General features: G+C 40.9%; 2 protein-coding genes across 2 annotated transcripts; one reads left to right on the plus strand and one right to left on the minus strand.

Moving 5' to 3' along the window:
• The first annotated feature begins 421 nt into the window (after positions 1–421).
• On the plus strand, positions 422–1,874 carry fancf (FA complementation group F). Its single transcript, XM_069163333.1, has 2 exons — positions 422–444; positions 668–1,874. The coding sequence occupies exon 2, from the start codon at positions 764–766 to the stop codon at positions 1,793–1,795; it is 1,032 nt and encodes a 343-aa protein (XP_069019434.1). The 5' UTR covers positions 422–444; positions 668–763; the 3' UTR covers positions 1,796–1,874.
• A 6,209-nt stretch (positions 1,875–8,083) lies between these two features.
• Positions 8,084–19,381, minus strand: slc17a6a (solute carrier family 17 member 6a). The gene is made up of 13 exons (XM_069163327.1): positions 18,835–19,381; positions 18,638–18,735; positions 17,025–17,280; positions 16,423–16,541; positions 15,377–15,491; positions 14,279–14,366; positions 13,991–14,077; positions 13,564–13,706; positions 13,332–13,481; positions 11,474–11,606; positions 11,274–11,384; positions 11,053–11,180; positions 8,084–9,868 (listed from the first exon to the last, which is right to left on the minus strand). Exons 2-13 carry the CDS (start codon positions 18,721–18,723, stop codon positions 9,539–9,541), a joined length of 1,746 nt encoding a protein of 581 aa, XP_069019428.1. The 5' UTR covers positions 18,724–18,735; positions 18,835–19,381; the 3' UTR covers positions 8,084–9,538.
• Between the last annotated feature and the right edge of the window lie 1,255 nt (positions 19,382–20,636).

Below are 20,636 nucleotides of genomic sequence, written 5' to 3' on the forward strand. Positions count from 1 at the left end.
AAATATTGATCCTTAAACCCCTTTTCCTTGAATCAAACATTTTGTAAGTAGCTTACTAAGTTTGAATGACACCTTTTGAATGGAAGTAATTCATGACGATAAAGCAGACAATTGTACATAAATTATAAAAAGTTGTTACATAAATGCAAGAATGTATTTTTTTTAAGCTGTTTGTACGTATTTTCAATAGTTTTACCTATACAATAGAGAAAACATAACAAAAATATGTATGCAAACAAGAAAATAAACGTAAACTAAACGATACAATCCAATTATGTGCATAATGAGCTATTTTCCCTTCATAGCTCATTTTTGTGTCAATCAGTTATTCGATGGCTTTTATTTTGAAGACAATAAGATGAACACCCCACAACGCATGCGCAACAGTAAAAGCGGCACAAACCTAACCGGAACACATCTGGCAATAGAAAACTGCAAGGACAAGTGAGTTTACTTCAAAACAGAAGCTTTGTCTGTGCTAATGTGTAATAATCACTTTTTGTGTAACGCTGTCTGGCACAGAAAACCACGTTGGCTTAAAGGAAACTAGTTTTGAAGCGTGTCACCGGAAGTTCTTGTTTCCCATGCTGCTTTCTTCACTTGGGCTCTGGCTAACTCACTAGGTCGGTATTGTGACAGCAGGTTTTTGTTTTTTTTCCGGCGGCAGGGGACGGTTCGGGTTTTAAGGTTGTGTTTTTCCTTCGGTGGGTGTCAATCCCCCCCCGGAGCCCGGAGGCTGAACTCTGAAAGCGGAGAGCGCCACATGGAGGCGGTGCTGAAAAACCTGGCGAGCACGGTGGAGCTGCTGGCGGTGGCTGAGCACAGCGGCGAGGTGAAGCAGTGGAATAAACCAACTCTGTCCAGAGCGTTTCACTGGGCCCGCTACTGCGAGCACGTCTTTTCCAGGTTTCACAAAAACTCCGCGATAAGCAGGGTCATGGAGAAGCAGCTGCAGCTAACTAATCAGAGTCTACGAGATGCACTCCCCGGATATAATGAAGTCTCCTTCTCAGACCTCTCCCGGTGCCAGCACCTGCTGGTAGTCGGGCTGTTAAACAATGCTGAGCTGCCCAGCTCCATTATGAAGATACTCTTTGACACAACGAACCCGGTAAACCTCGTGTCCAGTGAGCATGAGGACGTCACCGGCTTCTGCAGCCACATCATTCAGTGCAAATCGGCTTATAAAGTCCTGAGTCCTCTCGCTGACCCGTCAGCTGTTGGTGCTGATGCTGAGGTGCAGGGGGAGATGCTGATGGAGACGCTGGGCGCTCTGCTGACCCAAGGTAGCGACGCCCGCCAGGCGGGGAACTTTTTAGCCTCTGTCCTTCAGGGCTGTGAAGGGGCAGCACAACATTTTTGTCTAGTCATCGCAGCAGCTCTGCTGACAACAAAAAACTCGGCTGCACAAACCGCCGCTCAGGATTTTGTGTTGGACTGGCTGCAGAATGAACACGGTGTGCTGCAGGACATGTGCTCTGCACTTCCGACTACAATTCTTGTAGGCCTGGCAAAGGAGCTCCAGAAGTTCAGAGATGGATACTGCGACGTGCTAAAAAAATGGGCCTCAGATATGGAATACAGCTTAAGTGACGGTGAATGGATTCAAACCAGCACAAACCCCACGGTGTCCTTCCAGAAACTGACAGAGCACTTCCTGGCCTTGTTTGAAGCTCGTCCCTCTCTGAAGGGGAAAACAGAAAAAGAGCTCCACGATCTGAAGATTTCTGATGGAGACTTTGATGTCAGAGGTCTGAGTGTGTGGGGTGACCTCCTGTCAGCACTGAACAAGTGACTGCCAGTCTTTGGATTTCTATTCAAGCAAAATTGGCTGTAGGGGTTGAGGCTTCATTTAACATGTAGGAACTTTTTTGAAGGGTTTTGTGGGGGGGGGGGGGGGGGGGATGGAACAAAAAACAAAACAAAACAAACAAAAAAATATATATATATTTATTATTTTTTAAATAATTTTTAAAGTATTTTATATATATATATATTTTTTTTTTTATTTATTTATTTATTTATTTTTCCAAACAGGAAGGTGTAAAAGTATTTAGTTCTAAAATTCAGGTATCTAAGTTTTACACATGAAAAGAGACTTTACACTTCGATTGGGTCCTGTTGTTCAAGTTTCTGTTCCAGTTACATTTTTGACACTTTATGCTGCATCCTTTTTAAGTTTATGAAACATAACTGTATGCAGACAAACAGAAAGACATGTTGGTTAAAAGTCTAAATAAGATTAAAATGTTAATTTTTGTGGCTCTGGTATGGCTGACATTATGTTCCATTAATCTTTTCCACATTATAAATTCTGCAGTCAAATTTTTGCCTTGTGGTACTGCAAGTATTAGATTTCTTTGTTTCAGGTTAGATATTTGGTTTGGCCCGATGGTTTTATAAGCAGTAGCCGTGTGTTATCTTACTGATTTAAATTGAAAGTAATTGTCAGACGGTTAACACTTGTAAACGAGTCTCTAGAGATTCAGGTTTTATTTAGTATCATAATATCCTACCAACAAACTATTAGTGTTTTATTGTTTAAAAATTATTAAGCAGTTGTTGATTTCTGAGAACCTGAAAAGGTCTTAAGTTTAATTTCACATGACGCAGATCTGCAGAAAGACAGACTTTGGTTGATAATGAATTGTTTTCAAGGGCAGTCAGCTATAAAAAGAAATAGCAATAAGCAAAGGGAGAAAAAACATTATGTATCCAATTCACCCTTCTCTGACTGTACACACCTAAAATGATTTTTGTTTTGTTTTCCCCCACACCATCTGTCAGCATCCTAGAGCTCAATACAACCCTATAAATTTTGACTGGCTTAATGCCAATCATGTGACTTGACTCCCAATTCACACATCTCAGACCTTGCCCATGCGTCACAGCACCTCTGCGGCGAGGGATCAATTAGTCAGATCAGGCGTCCTCAATCAAACCGTCCACAATAGCTGGTGTGTGACATAACTCTGTCAGACAGCGGATTAGAGCCCCGGCCGCCATGTGGAGGGAAACACCAACACAGCCACGCCTCGTTTAACACACCATGAAAGCAATTCACGTAGAGACAGACATGGGTCACTGAATAAAGGGCAGCATGTACACAACCAATTTATTTCCTACCAATAAAGAACATGTGTATCAGGCTGGATGGAAACCAGCACTGACTGAAGAGATCTAACCTGCTCCGGTTATGAATACATGCAAATTAATTTCAATGGTATGAATCAGTTTAATTTAAGACAAAGACACTTTTACAGTGTTATTCTGCAGATTAGAAAACATTTTCAACCTCTGCCAGCTAACAGGTTACACATTAAGATGTAACCTCTGGGACTTTTCACTGGCAGATTATTTTCTTTTTTAGATGTAGTGCTTCTCAGGCTTATTCACAGCTTTGCACAGAAGTGGGAGAGCAGCTGATGGTGATGATTCAGATCCGTTACTGTCTGACTCCGAGAAGCCTGCAATAAAAACAAGACAACAGTCTAGTTTTATGCCTGTACCAATTTATATTTACTGAAACCACATTATTTATATAGGAAACAAACAGCGTCAATATGTCTCAAACAGCAGTCGAGCCAGCTGCTTCATATCTATAACCAACCCAATCAAATGTGTGACACTGATAATTGTATTGAAGGCTCAAATGATAAAACTTGTTCGTCTCAGACACATAATTTACTATTTGTGTATGTGTAGCATTTCCATCATTTATTGGTAAGCCAAAATAGTATATTTGCCTCTTAAATATTAACTGATGCACGGTGTGTTTCCTCTCACCTTTTCTCCCTCCTTTAGTTTTTATTAAATCCAGTGTGGGGTGACAAACTGCAGTGAGACGTGCTGAGGGGGAGGGGGGGGGGGCGGACGTGCTGTTCTGCGCCTTGTAAAGGGTCATGAAGGATAACATTCATTAAAACTCAGATCCAGCCACCATCTGGTGGCGTCAATAGGGAGCCCTCTAAGGAGGGTGGGGGGGGAGGAGGGGTAGAGCCCTCCCTCGGCACGTGCCTAAAGCCGATCCAGCCGGGCCCTCGTGTGGCCTCAGTGACGGATCACGGAGGCAGGGGGACCCCTCCGCACACCTGTGTCCCTCTCAGAGCACGCTGATGATCATCATCAGCATGCAGCGGGGCACACACACTGATGCCTTTTGATTTGGTTTGGCGCAGTAACGCCGTGAGGAGAGGATTACCGAAAATAATGTTTTTTTTAAGTTCTATCAAATGTTGCCGCAGGTTGTGAACAAGATTTTCACATCGTCCTCTGCGTGACATCCTGTGAAAGTCAGACGCTTCAGCGAGGTGCAGTGGTTGCAGAAACGTTTCTGTATTTTGAGGAGAGGGAGGGGCGTTTGGTTTGTAGCTAGTAACAATGTGTTGGTAAAAAAAAAAAAAAAAAGAGTAGAGCTGCAGTGATGAAACGATTAATGTGTTAGCCGGTCAACAGAAAATTAACCAATTTATATTCCATTAATTGCTTCATTTCTTTTTTTCAGCAAAATATAGAAAGTCTTTTTTAAGATTCTTAAAAATATATCAGTTTTTCTCTTAACATTGAATTACATTAAATATAATAGCATTATGTTACGCTGACTATCAGGGTTTTGGGGAGGATTTAGGTTTCGGACAGAACAAAACACGTGAGTACATCTAGGAAATCGTGATGATATATAGTCCAAAAAAATTTATTGATTATGAAAATAGTCAACAATATGTGTTTTCTTACACATGAACGAAACATCAAATCAAAACTGAAATATTTTTGCTTCATTATCTGCAGATACCATCATACAGAGATTTCTCACAGAGCTTGAAGTATAAGGGTATCATGTAAAATCTTATCAGCCTTTGTCTGCGTGTGATACAATATGAGCATGTATGAAGCTGTCACCCTAATTGATCTGGGGGGGAAGGGAAGTGGATGGACCTGTGATAGATTACCTCACATGCAACTGTAGGGAACCGGTTGTGGAGCAAAACCAATTGAATGTAGCAATCCCCCTCCTCTGATCCAATTCCCATCGCAGATATTCGGCAGCTCTGAAAGCGTCCCCCTTTTATGGCATCACCGTTTCTCTGCTTTGTTACTGAGGGGGATGTAAAATCTAGTTTGGTGCTCATAAATGTTTAAGTGAGGCCGGCGAGTAAGCACAGATGAAACTGGTGATAGCTCACAATTCTCATTGTTTCTGGGAGCTGAGCGTGATGGAGATGTTTTCGCAGTGGGCAACATTTGCATTTCACGAAAGGAGGATTTTTCTTCATACCCACTGAGCATTTTTAGCTGAATCTCATCGCAAAACCAGGGAAGAAGTCAGTTTGGACACAGCAGTCTTTTTAAAAAAAAATAGTCATTTCTGTTCCTTATTGTGTAGTAGTGGGTGGAGAGCCGTCATATATAACATGTTATTTTGTGTTAAACCAATTTTGGACTGGCAAGCTCTCCATTAATAAAGCAATTAACAAGGGAGAAGCAGGAGGGGTGTGTAAATTGAATTGCCCTAAGGTGGTGTAATGTCACGCTGGAGGGTGTCATAAAACAGTAATTACTTTGAAATTTGGGATTATAATGACTTGGTTCTTTAGTATATGAGGGAGTTGAATTTTACATTGTAAATGAAAGGCTATAGAGGAAGCAGTGTGTTAAGAGTTCTGTGGACATTTTGGGCTGCAGACAGAAGACGGAGGGATCAGGAGGATAATTGCATGCAGGCAGCGTCCCAGGGGAGGCGTGCTACCCCGTCATCAAACACTCATTCTAGTTGGGCCTCATCCCATTACAGTCCCCTAGGAGCAAAACTGCACCTGCCCCACCGACTGACAACTACTCAATCCCCCTTCACTCACCCTCACGATTACAGAACCACACAAACACCTACAACATCACAATGACTAAGCCTGAGATGTTGTATAAATATCCAGAGTCGACTTTGCAGGCTTTCCTCCTCTGAAGGAAATGCTGACATCGGATTTTGCCCCAATTACTGCGCATCCCAACAGGCACGTCACAGGTGTAACAGCCATGACCACCCTGGCTGGTTAGGCATGAGAAAACATGTTCCACGTGAGTGGCGACACAATTGTGTGTTCTGTCAAATTAACACGTGCAGGCAGCGGTGAGCGTTAACGGTTTCCCTCCTCAGCTGGGCAGATAATCAGGAGAGAAACTTGTAATTGATGCCTCTGCCGGGGAGGATTTAGACACAGAGCTGCTTCCTGTGATCGAACCGTCAGTCAGCACAGTAAAAGGCTACTGTACTCAGACCATCACGTGCAGAGAACCATGGGTCAACAACCTTAATCCCCCCACCACACAGACTTCATGCCTGTCTATCATTCCCTGAGGTGAGAGCGGAGTTGCAGAGGTCTCATATGTAAGAGGCTGCAGAGGATTTTTCTAGCACATATTCATCCTGTGCTGCAGTCAGCAGAAAATGTAAACCCTTTCAATGGGCTTCCACATCGACATCATACGTAATGCGGACCTTCAGGAAGCTGGTCAGCCTAGATGATGGACTCGTACATTGCTTTCATATTTTGCGTCAAACATGACTCATTCCCACCTGCAGAGGCACAGTGAGAAGCATGAGTCTTACTCACCAACATGCTCTTAGGAAGAAGCTCGGAGTGATGAATGTGTATGGACGACATTTTTTCCTGAATTATTTACCACCTCGGTGATGGGCAGCAACTTGTCGGCCTCTAGAGCGAAGTGTCGGACATGTTGCAGAGAAGCACAGACCATAATATCATCTCTGGTTTACACCTCTGATTTAATTGCTGTGGTATTTTGGCCATTGCTATCTTGGTTGTTTGAAACCATACATTACCATATTTGGACTAGGTGGGGAGGAGTGAGGGGTGGATCTGATGGAGAACACAAGCACACTGTGCCCCGCCCACCTATACCGGCACCCTGAGCCTAACACCTTTCTAATTTCAGGTAATTACAGATTAATGAAAAGCTTTTGAAAGAATATTAATATTTCATTTCTGCCAATAGATCCTCCTAAAAATCCTACACACTGAAAATGAACAGTTAATCTATTATCACATCTGATGGTGTTTAATTAAGAAATCATTTCAGCAAACCAACAGACAATATTCTCTGCATATGATATCTATCACTATGTCTTTATTAGAATGCATGTTGATCCTTTTATCGGGTGTTTTAATTTTTTTCTTTAGATTATTATGGGTTATTTCTAGTATTTTGCTAAGATCTTTAGTTTGATTTTCCTTGTCACAGGTAAAATGAACAGGTAGATTATATCTATATCTTTTTCTTGACTGCATGTCCACTTTTAATCACCATGCTTTCATGCTTTTTCAAGTTTCAGGTTTTTGTGTTCTTCCAGTAAACAACAAAAATACAATTCTAACTAGAACGGCAACATGGTCTTCCAAGTCATCAACACAAATAATTTGTAATCAAACTTTCAACAGGAATATTTATGTCTTAAAAAGCTAATGAATTCTGGAGTTAAACAATATTGATTCTTCACGTGACTGGACTTAATGAAGGAGCTGGGTCAATAGCTGAATGTGTTACATTTAACACTGTTGACCTGAGATGTGGAGAGAAGAACACCGAGGTGTGTCTCTAATATTTCACACACCTCACATTCTTACGGCATGTTTCTTTTTGTTAGTTAAAAGTGTTTTTTTTTTCTTTCTTTTTTTCTGGACAAAAAGGTGTAAGGTGCTGCCGGGAGGTTTAATAGATTCATCAGATTTGTACACACCTACTGTACATGACACCTCAGCAGCAGCTTTTTCACTGCATATTAAATCTAAAGTCTTTGCAATGATCCGGCTTTGTGGGGATGTAAACTCGAGTAATAGCGCTAACATTACTGTTCCTCGCTCCCCGCCACTCATTAACAGACTACAGGGTCCAGTTCTCTCCGCTGGACTCCAGAGATCTCGGTCATTGATTTACTAATGAGAAACATGGAGAGAATAGGAGATGCTTGGCAGTGATTGGAGAAGGTTAAGTGGTTAGGTAGTTTGTCTCCAGTCTGTGAGAACTACAGTAAATCTCATCAACACACAACATAAACAACACAAAAATATGACCTTTTGGTATTTTTTTTTATATAAAATGAGTATTTTTATAACACTTTTTTGACATCAACATAGCTCTTCATTAAACACAATATTAGAAGCCATAAAATCACATTTATCTGTTCACATAAACTTTCGGCACAAAGCCGTTAATAGCATCTTTTGGTCATCTTAAACATTCTTAAATATTCATATATTTTTTTAACATCCTTGCAGATTTCATACAGCAAATGAAGAAAAGTGTTTAAATATCAAATAAAGTCAGGTGGGAGAGCCATCTATTAATCCATGTGGTCCACTCAAATGTGACAATATCAATGTGTCAATAAAGTGACAATGACAACAACCAAGGAACACCAAGCGATCACGAAACCTGGTTGTTCATACACATTACTGCATTCCTCGCTGTCAAAATGCAACAACATCTCCTGCATCATGAGCACTAAAGCTGGATTCTCCAGACACTAGTAATTTGTTAAAACACGCACCTTAATGTTGATCATCACATGACTCCAAAACAATTACAGTTAGATACAGCAAGCCAGTGTTACGTTACAAAACAGAGTGTGATGGGTGGCGGCTGGTACACAGAATTTATTGCAGTGCACACCAAACATCAATAAACAATGTCTTCTGCACAGTTGCCTTCAAAACGTTTTGGATTTGTCTCACATCACAACCAGAACCTGAATATGAATCTTCTTATTTATTATGGCAGAAGACATTTATCTAAGAACAAAGCAGTAGGCTGAATGAGGACTATCAGTGACTGTGAGGCGGTTGCATCTGAAACATTGATCTGAGCAAATTCATGCAACAAACACACACTAAAACTCTACGGTTCAATTTCACTCACGCTATTTTTGTCTTATATTATAGGCCTCACTCGAGGAGGAGAAGAAGACCTTTTTTGCAAGCAGACATCTCCCTGAAGAGGTACTGTCCATGAAAAATATGGCCTTTTTATATCAATGTTAACACAGATCAACGACCCAAAATCCACAATAGTCTCACAGAAACAGTATACAGGTATATACAGTACATAAAACACATTTGAGAAACAGAATAGAATCTTGTTTTTAGAATACTTATAGTTTCAGTGCAATCAGAGTGGTATTTCGGAGAAAGACCCTATATGATGGTCGACTGCAGTGTCATGTGGCTCACGTTGTTCAAGTAGGTTGATGAGGTTTGGGTGCCTAAGTAGTACAACAGGTCTGCAGTTGTCTTTGCAGCTGCTGTCTGTGGAGTGAAGCCCTACAGTGTGCAGATGTGATGAGAGACGTGAGAATCTAATGAGGATTGTTCTGCATTGCAATTAATTATTTCTTTACATTGGCTTTTTGAAACTAGTTTTACTTGAACACACAGAATGGATTTAAATATTTAACGTAATGCTTATTTGTGCAACCTGTGACGGAGAGTCGTAGTTTTTGAAGGTAGACTAGCCACAACTCTCCGGTTTAAGAGTAGCCACGCTCTGCGTACATCTTTCCTGCTGGCTCCTGTACATATTCCTCTGTCTTATCCCAGTCCTGCACCCAGCCTCCGTTGAGCTGTGCCGTGGCCCCGTAGCTTTTAGCCGGGCCGCCCATCGCGCCGTAACCCTGCGTGATGTCGCCTGTCTCCTCGGCCAGCTCGTCCTCATCTATGAAGCCACACTTTTCCTCGCTGGTTTCTTCAGGGTCGGCCCATGGCTGTTTCTCCCCTGATGCAAAGAGCCCATAAAATACCACGCCTCCGTAATGCACGAGTGCAGCAATGAGGAAGACATACTGCCACTCCTCCCGGGTCTAGGAACAGAAAAGAGTTGTAGCCAAGCTGAGTCATTTTTTTAAAGCCCTCCATAACTTTCATAAATCCATAACTTCGTACTAGGAGTAATGAAGTCTTACATGAATACAAAATGTTAGTTATTTCACACACAAAAAATGTCTGTATTTGAATTTTTGTCTGTGCCTTTATCACTTGTTGAAAGGCATCAGAAAATAATATTTGACAGGACAGCACCAATCAGGATTTAGTCAAGAAAAATACATTAAAATTCATCTGACTACATCATTTGCCCTTTAGAGAGACACAGAAGTGTTTTGTGAGTGGACATTTCTATTAGCAGGTTGACACCATTTATCTTCAAAACTGTGACCATGCTCCGGTTCAGGTTTGGTTAGGCTAAAGCACAAAAGAAATCTGGTTAGGGTAAGGGAATGACTCCTTTGTTTACGTCAGAGGACCTTTGCCATTATTGTTACAATAATAAACATGGTTATAGGACCAGTGAGTAGGATGTAGAGGAATCTATTGGTAGAAATGGAATGTAATATTCATAATTATGCTGTCATTAGGGTACAGTCATCTTAATAATTGTTGTGTTTTCATTACCTTGGAATGAGCCCTCAATTTCTACATGGCCCCTACGATGTTGCCCCGCCATGTTTCTACAGTGGTCCAGAAGGGATAAACCAAACACTCACTCTACAGGGACATGATCTCTATGCTGTGGAGGGGAGGTGGCTTTCAGTTGGTTACAACCTGCAACATCACCATTAGATGCTAACAAATTCTACACACTGCTCCTTTAAGATTAGGAAGGCTCATGGTCGTGCGGTAAAAAATAACATTTATGGTTGCTTGGAAACAGGAAACAAATGACAGCCTCCTGTGTTAAAGTCTGATATTTTGCTGACCCTTTCATCAACCCCAACCTCCTCCCAATGTGGACTTAACATTACTTAACTTGTTCATTTGTTCCCGTCAAAATTACTGCAGCCACTAGAGCGCTTCACCACTTCAAGATAACATAAGTCATTTTGAAATACTTGCTGAAACGAGTGATGCAAAAATCTCTACACTGAAAACTATTTTTCCAAACTTTAATAAAAAAAAAAAAAAAAAATACTTCAAAGTTGATATCAAGTTTCAGGGGCTTTAAAATTCGATCTCCATTGTATTAAAATTCACATTAGAAATGACTCACCTTGTTCTTTGTCATTGCCCCCACTATAAGAGGGCAGACCATCCCTGACAGAGTTCCCACACCGTTGGATATGCCCATGAGGATGCTGGCGTAGCGAGGAGCGATGTCTAGATGGTTCACGTTGAAACCTACAGCGAAAAGAGGGGCAATTCAGACTTCGATGCTCTTTTGAAGAGCGACGGGACATAATTGTATCGGGAAACCTTTGTTTTGAGACTCACCTGATATTGCAAAACCACTAAAACCCACCGCCAGAACTAAGAAAGAGATGGCCATCCCCTTACTGTGAGAGTAACCGACCACTAATAGGAGAGTAGCCTCCATACCGAACCCTGAAAAGACCAAGACAGGACTTAACTGACAGGAAATATTTCTATAATATCAGTAAGAACAGACAGAAAATTGATGATTAAAGCCTTACCTCCACAGTTCATGATTTTGCGAACCATAGTGGTGGACATGATGTTGTGAGTCCGCAGGTAGTCCGCTAACTGGCCTCCTAAAGGCACGATGATGGTCATGACCAAGTGAGGGAGAGCCGATACCATTCCAACCTGAGAAACCATCAGACACTTGAAGCAGCTGTGACAGCGACAGAACTGTCATAACAAAAGTAATTCTCTCAGTCTGGCAACAAATGCCTGTCTGCATCTCAACCTCTGACTTTAGAGGTTGTGAGCAATAATTCACCTCTGTAATAACAGAATCTCATCGTGATGCTGAATTACACCTGTCAGCCAGGCTTGAGTCATGTTTCAACCTCTCACTGAAGGGCAAAATTTAGGACATGTTAAGATTCTGTTGCTTCGATGACATTTATTCACGAGGGAAGATGAAATTACTAAAAACGCAGTCGTTTCAGAAGCAAGTCATTACAAAATTGCCCCTCACAAAGAAATGTATTTAGCTTTTAAATCAGTGTTCCAATCTTTTTTCTTAAAAGGACAACATATCTTGCCACAAGGCACATTGGATTTTGTTTGCCTTGATGCAACTTTAAAAAAATGAGGTAAGGATTCTCATTAGATATTTTCAGGTTAAACCAATATAAATCTATTAATTTGACTGAATCTTATTTTTAAGTCAAGACAAACTCAACTAAGTCAATTACCAAAAGAGAAACAGCATATTTAACCTGTAATATGTCTTGACCGAGGACAACAGAAAGATCCAATGTTTCATTGGCATAAATTCTTGTTTGGTCCCTTTTTAAACTCACCTTTTTAAACGCACTCGTATTAGGAAGCATGTGACTGATTGTGCACAGAGCTTTCACAGTCTAACCACATTTTGCTCTTTAGAACATTCTATGACAGCAGTGGAAGCAGGACATTTAAAATATAATGTCAAATACAAAAAGCCCAGTAACCGAGCAGGAACACACGTAAAATGAAAATTAGTCTGTTGCACTGATGCACTCTGGGAGGCTTCATACTAACAGTTAAACTCATACAAATTGTTAATTTCCAGTTGATTCTAATAAGAACTTTAAAAATTTTGGAGGCGGCTAAAGCGTATAGCATAAAGCATATTATGATCATTTAAGTTGATGTAACAGATAGAGCAGGTACAAAATAACAGTATCATTCATTTGCAGTCCAGTATTTTCTCCTCTTTTAGCTATTTTTTGGTCTTCACTACCTGTTGATAGAAATATCTGTAGCTGCTAAGAGTTACACTATGTTTAGCAGGCACACGGTAACTGTATGTGTCTGCTTTTTGGTGCTGAGCAAGTATAGTGTATAGTGTTCTGTGGCTGGAAACTACAACGAGACTAAACCAAAACAGTAAAGTTGTGGTTCATACAGCTAAACAATAAACTCAATATAAAACTCAGTGAAGCTGAAGGAAGCTGAAAATTCTCTGCAGGTCCGTCAAGCAACCTCTTTCATGTTGTTAACATTTTAAAATGTTACATCATTTTCACATTGTCATCTGAAAGTATTTTCTGTTTATCACCAAATTAATTTATTGCAAATAAGGAATAATACTTTTTTCAAACTATAACATTTTAATATTTTGCCTCCAAGAATAAATATTGATTTCAGACTGCTGTGATTACAAAAACAGGACTGTCATACCTTTTTTTTATTGCATAAGAGAGAGATTATAGCTCAATTAGCAGGAATATTATTAATTTCCATTTTAACAAAACCACACTGAACTTGAACAATTTATATCAGACAAAATTATAGTTTGTAATGGTGACAATCAGCTCAGATGATGTTTTAAGATATTTTTCTGGCAATAGGCATTTAAAAAAACAAAAATAGTTTTACCTTGCTGATCTCAAAGCCAAAAACCTCTTCAAAGTATGCCGGCTGGCTGATGAGAAGCAGATAAAAGGTCCAGCTTCTGCAGAAGTTGGCCACGATGATTGCATAGACGGGCATGGAGGTGAAGAATTTCTTCCAGGGGGTCTTATATTTCTGTTAAAACACATGACAAACACAGAATCAGCTGAACGTACAGCGCTTGACTTGGTGTTACAAAACCAAGTCAGGAACTCACTTCCATGGCACCCATCAGCTGGGCACTTTCACCAATGCTCTCCTCGATGTAACGGCGCTCCTCATCGGTGATGGTAGGGTGCTCCGCCGGGCTTTCATAGGACACCAGAACCCAGAACATGTACCAGACTATCCCGAAGGATCCTGAACAAATCGAAAGAATCAAAGACGCCAGTCATTACAATCTCAGGTCTCTGTGCAGTTACACAACAATATCTGTCTACAGTTTACTAAGTTTATTAACTAAGCTAATGTGAGGTTGTAGCAGGACAACTTTAAAATGTGCTAAATTGAAGAATTGTGTTATTTATTGTTGATGAAATCCACCTTTCATTTGTAAGAAAGAAGCTGTGTTATTTCTTCTGTTAAATGTTACACAGTGTTGCTTAAAGGTGTTCAGATGAAATCAACACATTACAATGACTCACCGTATAGGTAGAAGACAGAGGACCATCCTGTGTACTGGACCAGGATCCCGGCCAGAGGCATGGCTATCACTGCACCAGCATAGGACCCTGAACAAGAACAATTGTTATGACAAAGCAGAATGTGATCCTGGCTGTTTATCCAGAGAGCAGCGTAGTCCCGCTGTGTTTAGTTACAAATGTGCTCAGTACACGTTTACACAAACAATATTCTGTAATTCTAGCACTGCTTGAAATTATGTGATGATAAAATCTGTGTCATGCTAATGAGCCAATCTGTATGTTTTGTACCACAAAAGGAGATGGTTGCCAGGCGACTTCTCTCCAGCGGTGGAGCCCATTTACTCCAGATCCCATGGCAAGCTGGGTAAGTCACTCCCTGCACAGTGTCAAATGACAGTACAGTCAAAGTTTCATCACAAGGATAATTTTCCACCAATATTAATATTTTTCCATCAATAAACTGCACAAGATTATAATTTTTTATTTTTATTTCAATCAATAAATATGACTACTTCACTTTCACTCAACAGAATTTACAAAATGGAAATATATTCTGCTTGACTGACGAAGTCTCTTCTTATTTGTCAAAGACTTGCAGGGCAAATTGCAGTTTAATAAAAAACAAACTGACACACAATGTAGCTGACCTTTCTAATAGAGACTAATAGCTTAGGTGTGAGTCACTGCAAATTCAAGCTTACTTGCCACTTCATGGAAGAAAAAAAAACAAAACCTCTGAATTGCTCCTATTAAATCTTCATTACACACTAAGTGGCATACAATCAAGGATTGATAGACACAAATTGCTGGGGCTTGTAGGGGGAGACACCCTGAAATGCTAATGTTTAATTTGTAGTAATAAGTTGTGGCGCTCAACACAGGCAGCTCTCCCTCTCTCTCTCTTTCTCAGTGGTCATGAGCTGCTATTGAAACGACAGTATGCAGCTAAACAAAATAACAAAAGAGGATGACCTTCAGTCTGATAATAGCATCTCTCTCTCTGTGAAATTATGCCTCTGCTCAAGCTGTGGGAGCCGCCTGCAACCAAGTGCTTTTTTTTTTATAACCTTTATTCAATGTACTTCTTTGTGAACATGGAGTTGTTTCATGCGCACATAAGCCCTGCTATTCAGGTTTTTATGCTGTTTGCTGATTGTATACTAACAGTATAATGAATGGAGCTTCTTCATAATGGGCACCATTTCCCAGTGCAGATTGAAACAGAAAGCAGGAGGGTTTGAATGTGAGCAGTGTAAAACACGGTTCAAAACAGAGTGTCAGGACAATTTCATTTGGGCTCCAGCTCAGCTCTCTGCTTGATAATGAAGCATCATTTTTGAGTATTTTAAAGGTCAAAATCTTGAAGTGCAAACTGTGCATTCGTACCTCCACCAGCCCTTGTAATATCCTCACAAAGATGACACATCCATAGTGCGACCGGGCGGCGGAGGGAATGAACATGTTCAGGATGGATGTCAGCACGATGGCAGCCCCAAAAACCCTGCATAAACAGGGATTATTTGTAAAATGATTATCAAACCCAAATCATCATGTCATTCAGAGAAACAATGCTGATCAACTGCAGGTATTTCAACCACAATAAAATGTCTTATCTAATGTTATAAAGTGTAATTCTTTACTGGAAGAATAAACACTGATAATGAAGATAAAGCAGTCCTAATTGGATGCCAAACACACACACAACAGTTTTTCCCGTTTCTATGGGAGTGAGGAGAGGAGGTGTTTGCAGCAGAAGGCATCAGTGGGCTCAGCTGACTTGGCATGATGAAGCTCTTCAAAGATTTGCATCTTATGTCGAGTATTTTACATCTTATTCCTCCATATAAAAAAAACCCCACAATCCTTTAATGTTAATATAATGAGGACTTTTACCCCCATTTATGCTGATTTGCATCTCCTTTTTGAGTTTAGTTATATATTTACACAATTCTCTTAAAAGGGATTCTGCTCGTTAAATTTTGAGCTTGTCCCACAGTTTTTACAGACTTATTGTTCTCTGTTCATTTCTCTAATTGTGGCTGACTAGTCAGTTGTTAGTGAAATATTGCATTATATAGCTGGTCATTGAAATCATACCACGGTGTTTACTTGGAACCACAGTTCACACTGGGTTTTGGCTGGTGTGGTTGCCATGCCTCTCCAACATAAAGGATTAGACATGGTCGTCCCATGGGAGCTCATTAACATGAGGAGGCACGCCTGGCGGGCATCAGCCAAATCCCCAGTTTATCCGCAGGTTCTTTTCTTCAAGCCACATGACTGACTATAGCTCAAATATTACACCTACATTTGAATAAATAGCCTACATAAAGAAATAGGGCTTTAACAAGAAGAAAACTTATATTTTAAAATAGCTGCCTAATTTTTCCACCCTCACAAATTGTTTGTTGGAAATTATCGGGTGCTTTTACCTGTTTGCAGCCAGTCTTGCTGAGATATAGCCTCCTGGAATCTGTGTGACTATGTAGCCCCAGAAGAAGGAGCCATGAATCATCCCCACAGTCTCTGGGTCCCAGTTGAATATCGCTTTCTTTTAGACATATACAAATTTTTTAAAAAGACAGTCAGGCTACAAGTATATTTTCTTCATATCACAAATAAAAACTAGTCTTGTCTAAGTTAGAAATAAGCCTGCTTTCAGTTGGAAATATTTTTAGAAAGACATGTGCATTTAATTTAATGCGTTTATGTTTTGGCAGTGAGAGGATGCAAGTTGATCGATCAACCAGGCCTATAATAAAAACAAAAGAATACGCCCTTTAAAAAAAAAAACGTGTTAACATAAAAGTTACACATCCCACATTAGGTCACTTCTATTTACTCTAAAAATCACTTGATTCAGGGCAAATTCATGTAAAAGTACATAATCGTTTTAGTTGTGTTTTTTCAGGTGTGTAACCACGAAAAACCTGTCGATGAGCTGATTGGCTGTGGCCCTCGTCACCTATCAGACAAGGGTGGGTGGGTGGGGGGGTGTTTCCTGGTGTAAAAAGGGGGCGGGGTTTACGGGCACCTCTTTGATGATGATCTTGCCGTCTTGATGGATCGTGTGGTTGTTGACCATGCTAACGATGGCCACACCCAAGTTACACCGGATACCGAAGGAGATGCAGAAGCCGAGCCCGCTCAGCATAGCGATGATGTATCTGCGAGGAAGCCCGAAGCATGTGCAGTCACACAGCGGTGTCTTGCGCTCCTGGTCCTCCCTGGGTCTCCCATCCTCCGTCAGCTCGATCGCCTCACCTGTTTGCTGCCGCTTTTCAAGCTTCCTGCACCGATTATATAACACTCCTTTTTAGGTTCAAGTCATAATCGAAATCTGACATACAGGCAAGACTAGCATCTTATTTTTAAAGGAAAATAAAAAACGGAAAATGCCACTGGAAAATCCAGTGTTGTTAATTTTAGGCTATGTAAAAAACAAAAAACAAAATAGCAGAAATAAATCTCCTTGTATTGAATTATTCTTTTTTCACACGCATCTTTAAGGCTATTTTGTGCCTTATTGGATGGCTTTTATTTTTCATATTATGCAGGCCTCGACAATGTCTCTGTTTTCTTTCTTTTAATCGCAGGCCCCTGAAAGCCTGGACAGTTTTCATTAAGTCAAAATGTCTTCTTATTTTTCCCGTTGCTGAAAGAAAAGGCTGACTGAGAACCAAAGACAAAATGACCTTCATACCGCATTGCAGCATTACCAGCATCAGTGTGTTTATAGTTCATTTTTACCCTTTTTTATTTTTTAATTAGCTCTCAGAAATATGCGGTTGGATTCCGGTTTTTAATTGGCTCACACTCGGAATCTCCTCACAGAAATTTTCAGGTTGATTTCTTAAACTAAACACTGAAACTTGAAGGCCTCGTCCAGTGAAATAACAGGCCTGCTAAATGAAACAACACTTTGAGTCACGTTTCTGTGTTGGAATCAGATTCCACCACTGAAAATCATTTTAGGGCCCAAAAATAAACGAATAGGAAAATGGTCACCTTAAAATGTGGACATTAAAGGGTCCTTATTTTCAAATTATTTGTACAAAATTCGTTTTGCCGTCTTAATATTTAAATACCGACTATTTTATATATATTTCCAACGAGAAATAAAAATTAATTCCGTTTTATCCATCTGAAAAACTGCTCTACTACACCCAGCTTCCCTCTATATTTAAACTGATGTCTGTTTGCTTTCAGTTATCAGTTTTCCTTCATAGTGACTATAAAGAATATAGGAAGTCAATTGATATGAAGTTCATCGATCTTGAAGTAATACAGATGAAAACATAAGGTAATAGATATCCTCCGACCTTGTGTCACGACTCGTTCTGTTTCATTAATTATTAAAAACACCCACAGCTGCTGGAGGACAGGGGACCATTCTCCAGGGAAATATCTGATCCTTAAATAATCGGGCCACACGACTCTGTTTTCAGCATCCCGTCCGTGATTCATGCCATAAAGAACAGATTTACCTTTTGATTTGATTGTAAATGCAGCAATAAACTCATTTAAAGCCGATGCAGGTTTTATGTGCCGTATTAACATGTTAGTATTTTGTGATATAAATGATAAGAATAGATCTAATTCTGTAGTTAAAAGAAATGTATAAATAGTTATTGATTCTTCTCTTACCTGTACAGACTCCCGAGGGCCTTTCCTGCAATCTGTTTTAGCCCCTCTTTAGAGGTAGGGAGAGCTTTTTCCTTCCCTGGCTCCATATCCGAAATAATCTGAAAAAAAAAAAAAATCCTATAATACTATAACAAATGGAATTGCAGCATTAATGCGCATATTGTGGTTTTTTTTTTTTATAAATCCAAAAAATTTGCCTCTTTCTTTGAAGCAGAAAACGCCTCGATGTCCAGAAACGATGAGCCAGAAAATGGAGAAAGCGGGGAAACACGTTCAGACAGAAAGGGCTGGTTTCACAGTCACAAAACAGAAGGCAAATAAGTCCGCTTTTGCCTTGCGCAATGTTAATCCATGCAGTGCCATTTTAAGATCCAGTCAGCGATTAGAAAACACTGAAAACAAGAAGTTGGAGATAAAAAAAAATTAAAAAAATTAAATAAAATAAAAAAAAGAAACGATTCTTCGAGGGGATCGAGGCAGGCACCGTGAAAAAGCTACAGCCGGTGGAGGTTAGCGGGGCTCCGGTCTAACCTGAGGTGAGGATCTCCGGTGTGGCAGCTGCCGGAGGAGGTTTCAGCACCACGGACAGCGCACAGCTCATCTACCTGTCAGCAGCTCCGTGCAGCGCCCCTCCTCCCTCCGCTCCCACGCTCTTCTCCCCTCATTCAATTACAACTTCCAAATCTGGGGACGGACACAACTGCCCTCTCCTTCACTCATTTCCAATTGAATTGAAAAGGATTTCAGGATGAGATCCGACCACTTATAAAGCACTTGACACAGCACGAACAAAGCGGAGACTCCCCCCCCCCGATCTACATCGCGTTTACATCCGCTTATTTCTCGGGTTTATTTGGACCTCCAGCGTTTACTGTGAAAACATATTAAAAATTAAAAATAAAATTTCACTTAATAGAATTCGACATTATGATTGCTAAAAACAAAGACTTGCTATATTCACGCATGTGGAAGAAGACTGTAAAGTACAGTATGCAGTCAACCACGCAGAGGCAGTGTTGTGTAAGGAAGTAAAGTAGACCAAACCTCAGCTGGTATAAGATGAAGAGATAAACGAGACTGCAAACAATATTTCTACAGTGTATTTATCAGATTTCTTCATCAAACAAAGTACATACGCCTGTGTTTTCTATTCAGTTTGATGATTTTTGGACATATTCATTTACATCTCTACAGCTCACTAGGTATAGGTAGGTGCAGGCAGTGCACACACAGACGTGACATTAGACACCCCCTGCTTTTCCTCACACGGGTCCTTTTAAATATCAGTGAGACAGCCTGCATGCCTGGACACTGGGGAAGTCTATTTGCCACCAGGAGGCGTGGTTCAGGGTGGACTGTCCGCGTCAATGCTTGTATCCTTTTGGCTCAAGTGGTAGGACAGGTAACACATGAGCTGCATGAAAAGACCAGCACTGCGCTCAACTGCAGGAGCCGTATCTGCTTGTTGAGCTGATGGGGGCGGCGAGGCCAGCGGACCAGCACTCTAACACTGCCCAGTGGCAGATGGTGAGCAGCGGGAAGAGGAGGCCAACGATGGAGGGTAAGAGGGTGTAAGTGAGGCTCTCCCCAGTCTTACTCAGCAGTATGTATAGGAAACGCATGGTGCGGTTGCTCCCAACATCAGAGTCTGTGGCAACAGGTACGCTGAGGACCTGAGTATCCAGACCGCCACGCAGAGCAGGAAGGTCTGTCACCACCCACAGCACCAGAGAACCAGAGAGCGCAGCTTGGCATCGACCCACGCTGATGCAGGTGATGAAGAAGAAGACTGATGTAGAAAATGAGGAAGAAAATCCTCACAGCCGTGCAGAGCAGCAGCCCCAGCTTCTATAGAACAGCTGATCGATGGTGGTGGAAGAGGAAAGGCCAGCAGCCAGGAGGTGTCAGGAGGTTCAGGCTGTTCAAGAACACGGTGCTGCAGGTCCATCGCTGCAGGCAGCCTGAGCTCAAACCCAAAGTGACAGCAGGCGGAGGGGAA

Source organism: Embiotoca jacksoni, unplaced genomic scaffold, assembly GCF_022577435.1.
Source record: "Embiotoca jacksoni isolate LCO1_2020_lvr unplaced genomic scaffold, fEmbJac1.0.p SCAF_3, whole genome shotgun sequence".
Taxonomy (NCBI): Eukaryota; Metazoa; Chordata; class Actinopteri; family Embiotocidae; genus Embiotoca; species Embiotoca jacksoni.

Bases quoted from the DNA above. Each gene is read 5' to 3' on its own strand.
- fancf (XM_069163333.1), top strand. From the start codon at position 764: ATGGAGGCGGTGCTGAAAAACCTGGCGAGCACGGTGGAGCTGCTGGCG.
- slc17a6a (XM_069163327.1), bottom strand. From the start codon at position 18,723: ATGGAGCCAGGGAAGGAAAAAGCTCTCCCTACCTCTAAAGAGGGGCTA. The intron at 17,281-18,637 runs GTAAGAGAAGAA...TAATCGGTGCAG, and splicing joins GCCCTCGGGAGTCTGTACAG to GAAGCTTGAAAAGCGGCAGC. The intron at 15,492-16,422 runs GTAAAAGCACCC...CTGTTTATGCAG, and splicing joins GCAAGACTGGCTGCAAACAG to GGTTTTTGGGGCTGCCATCG.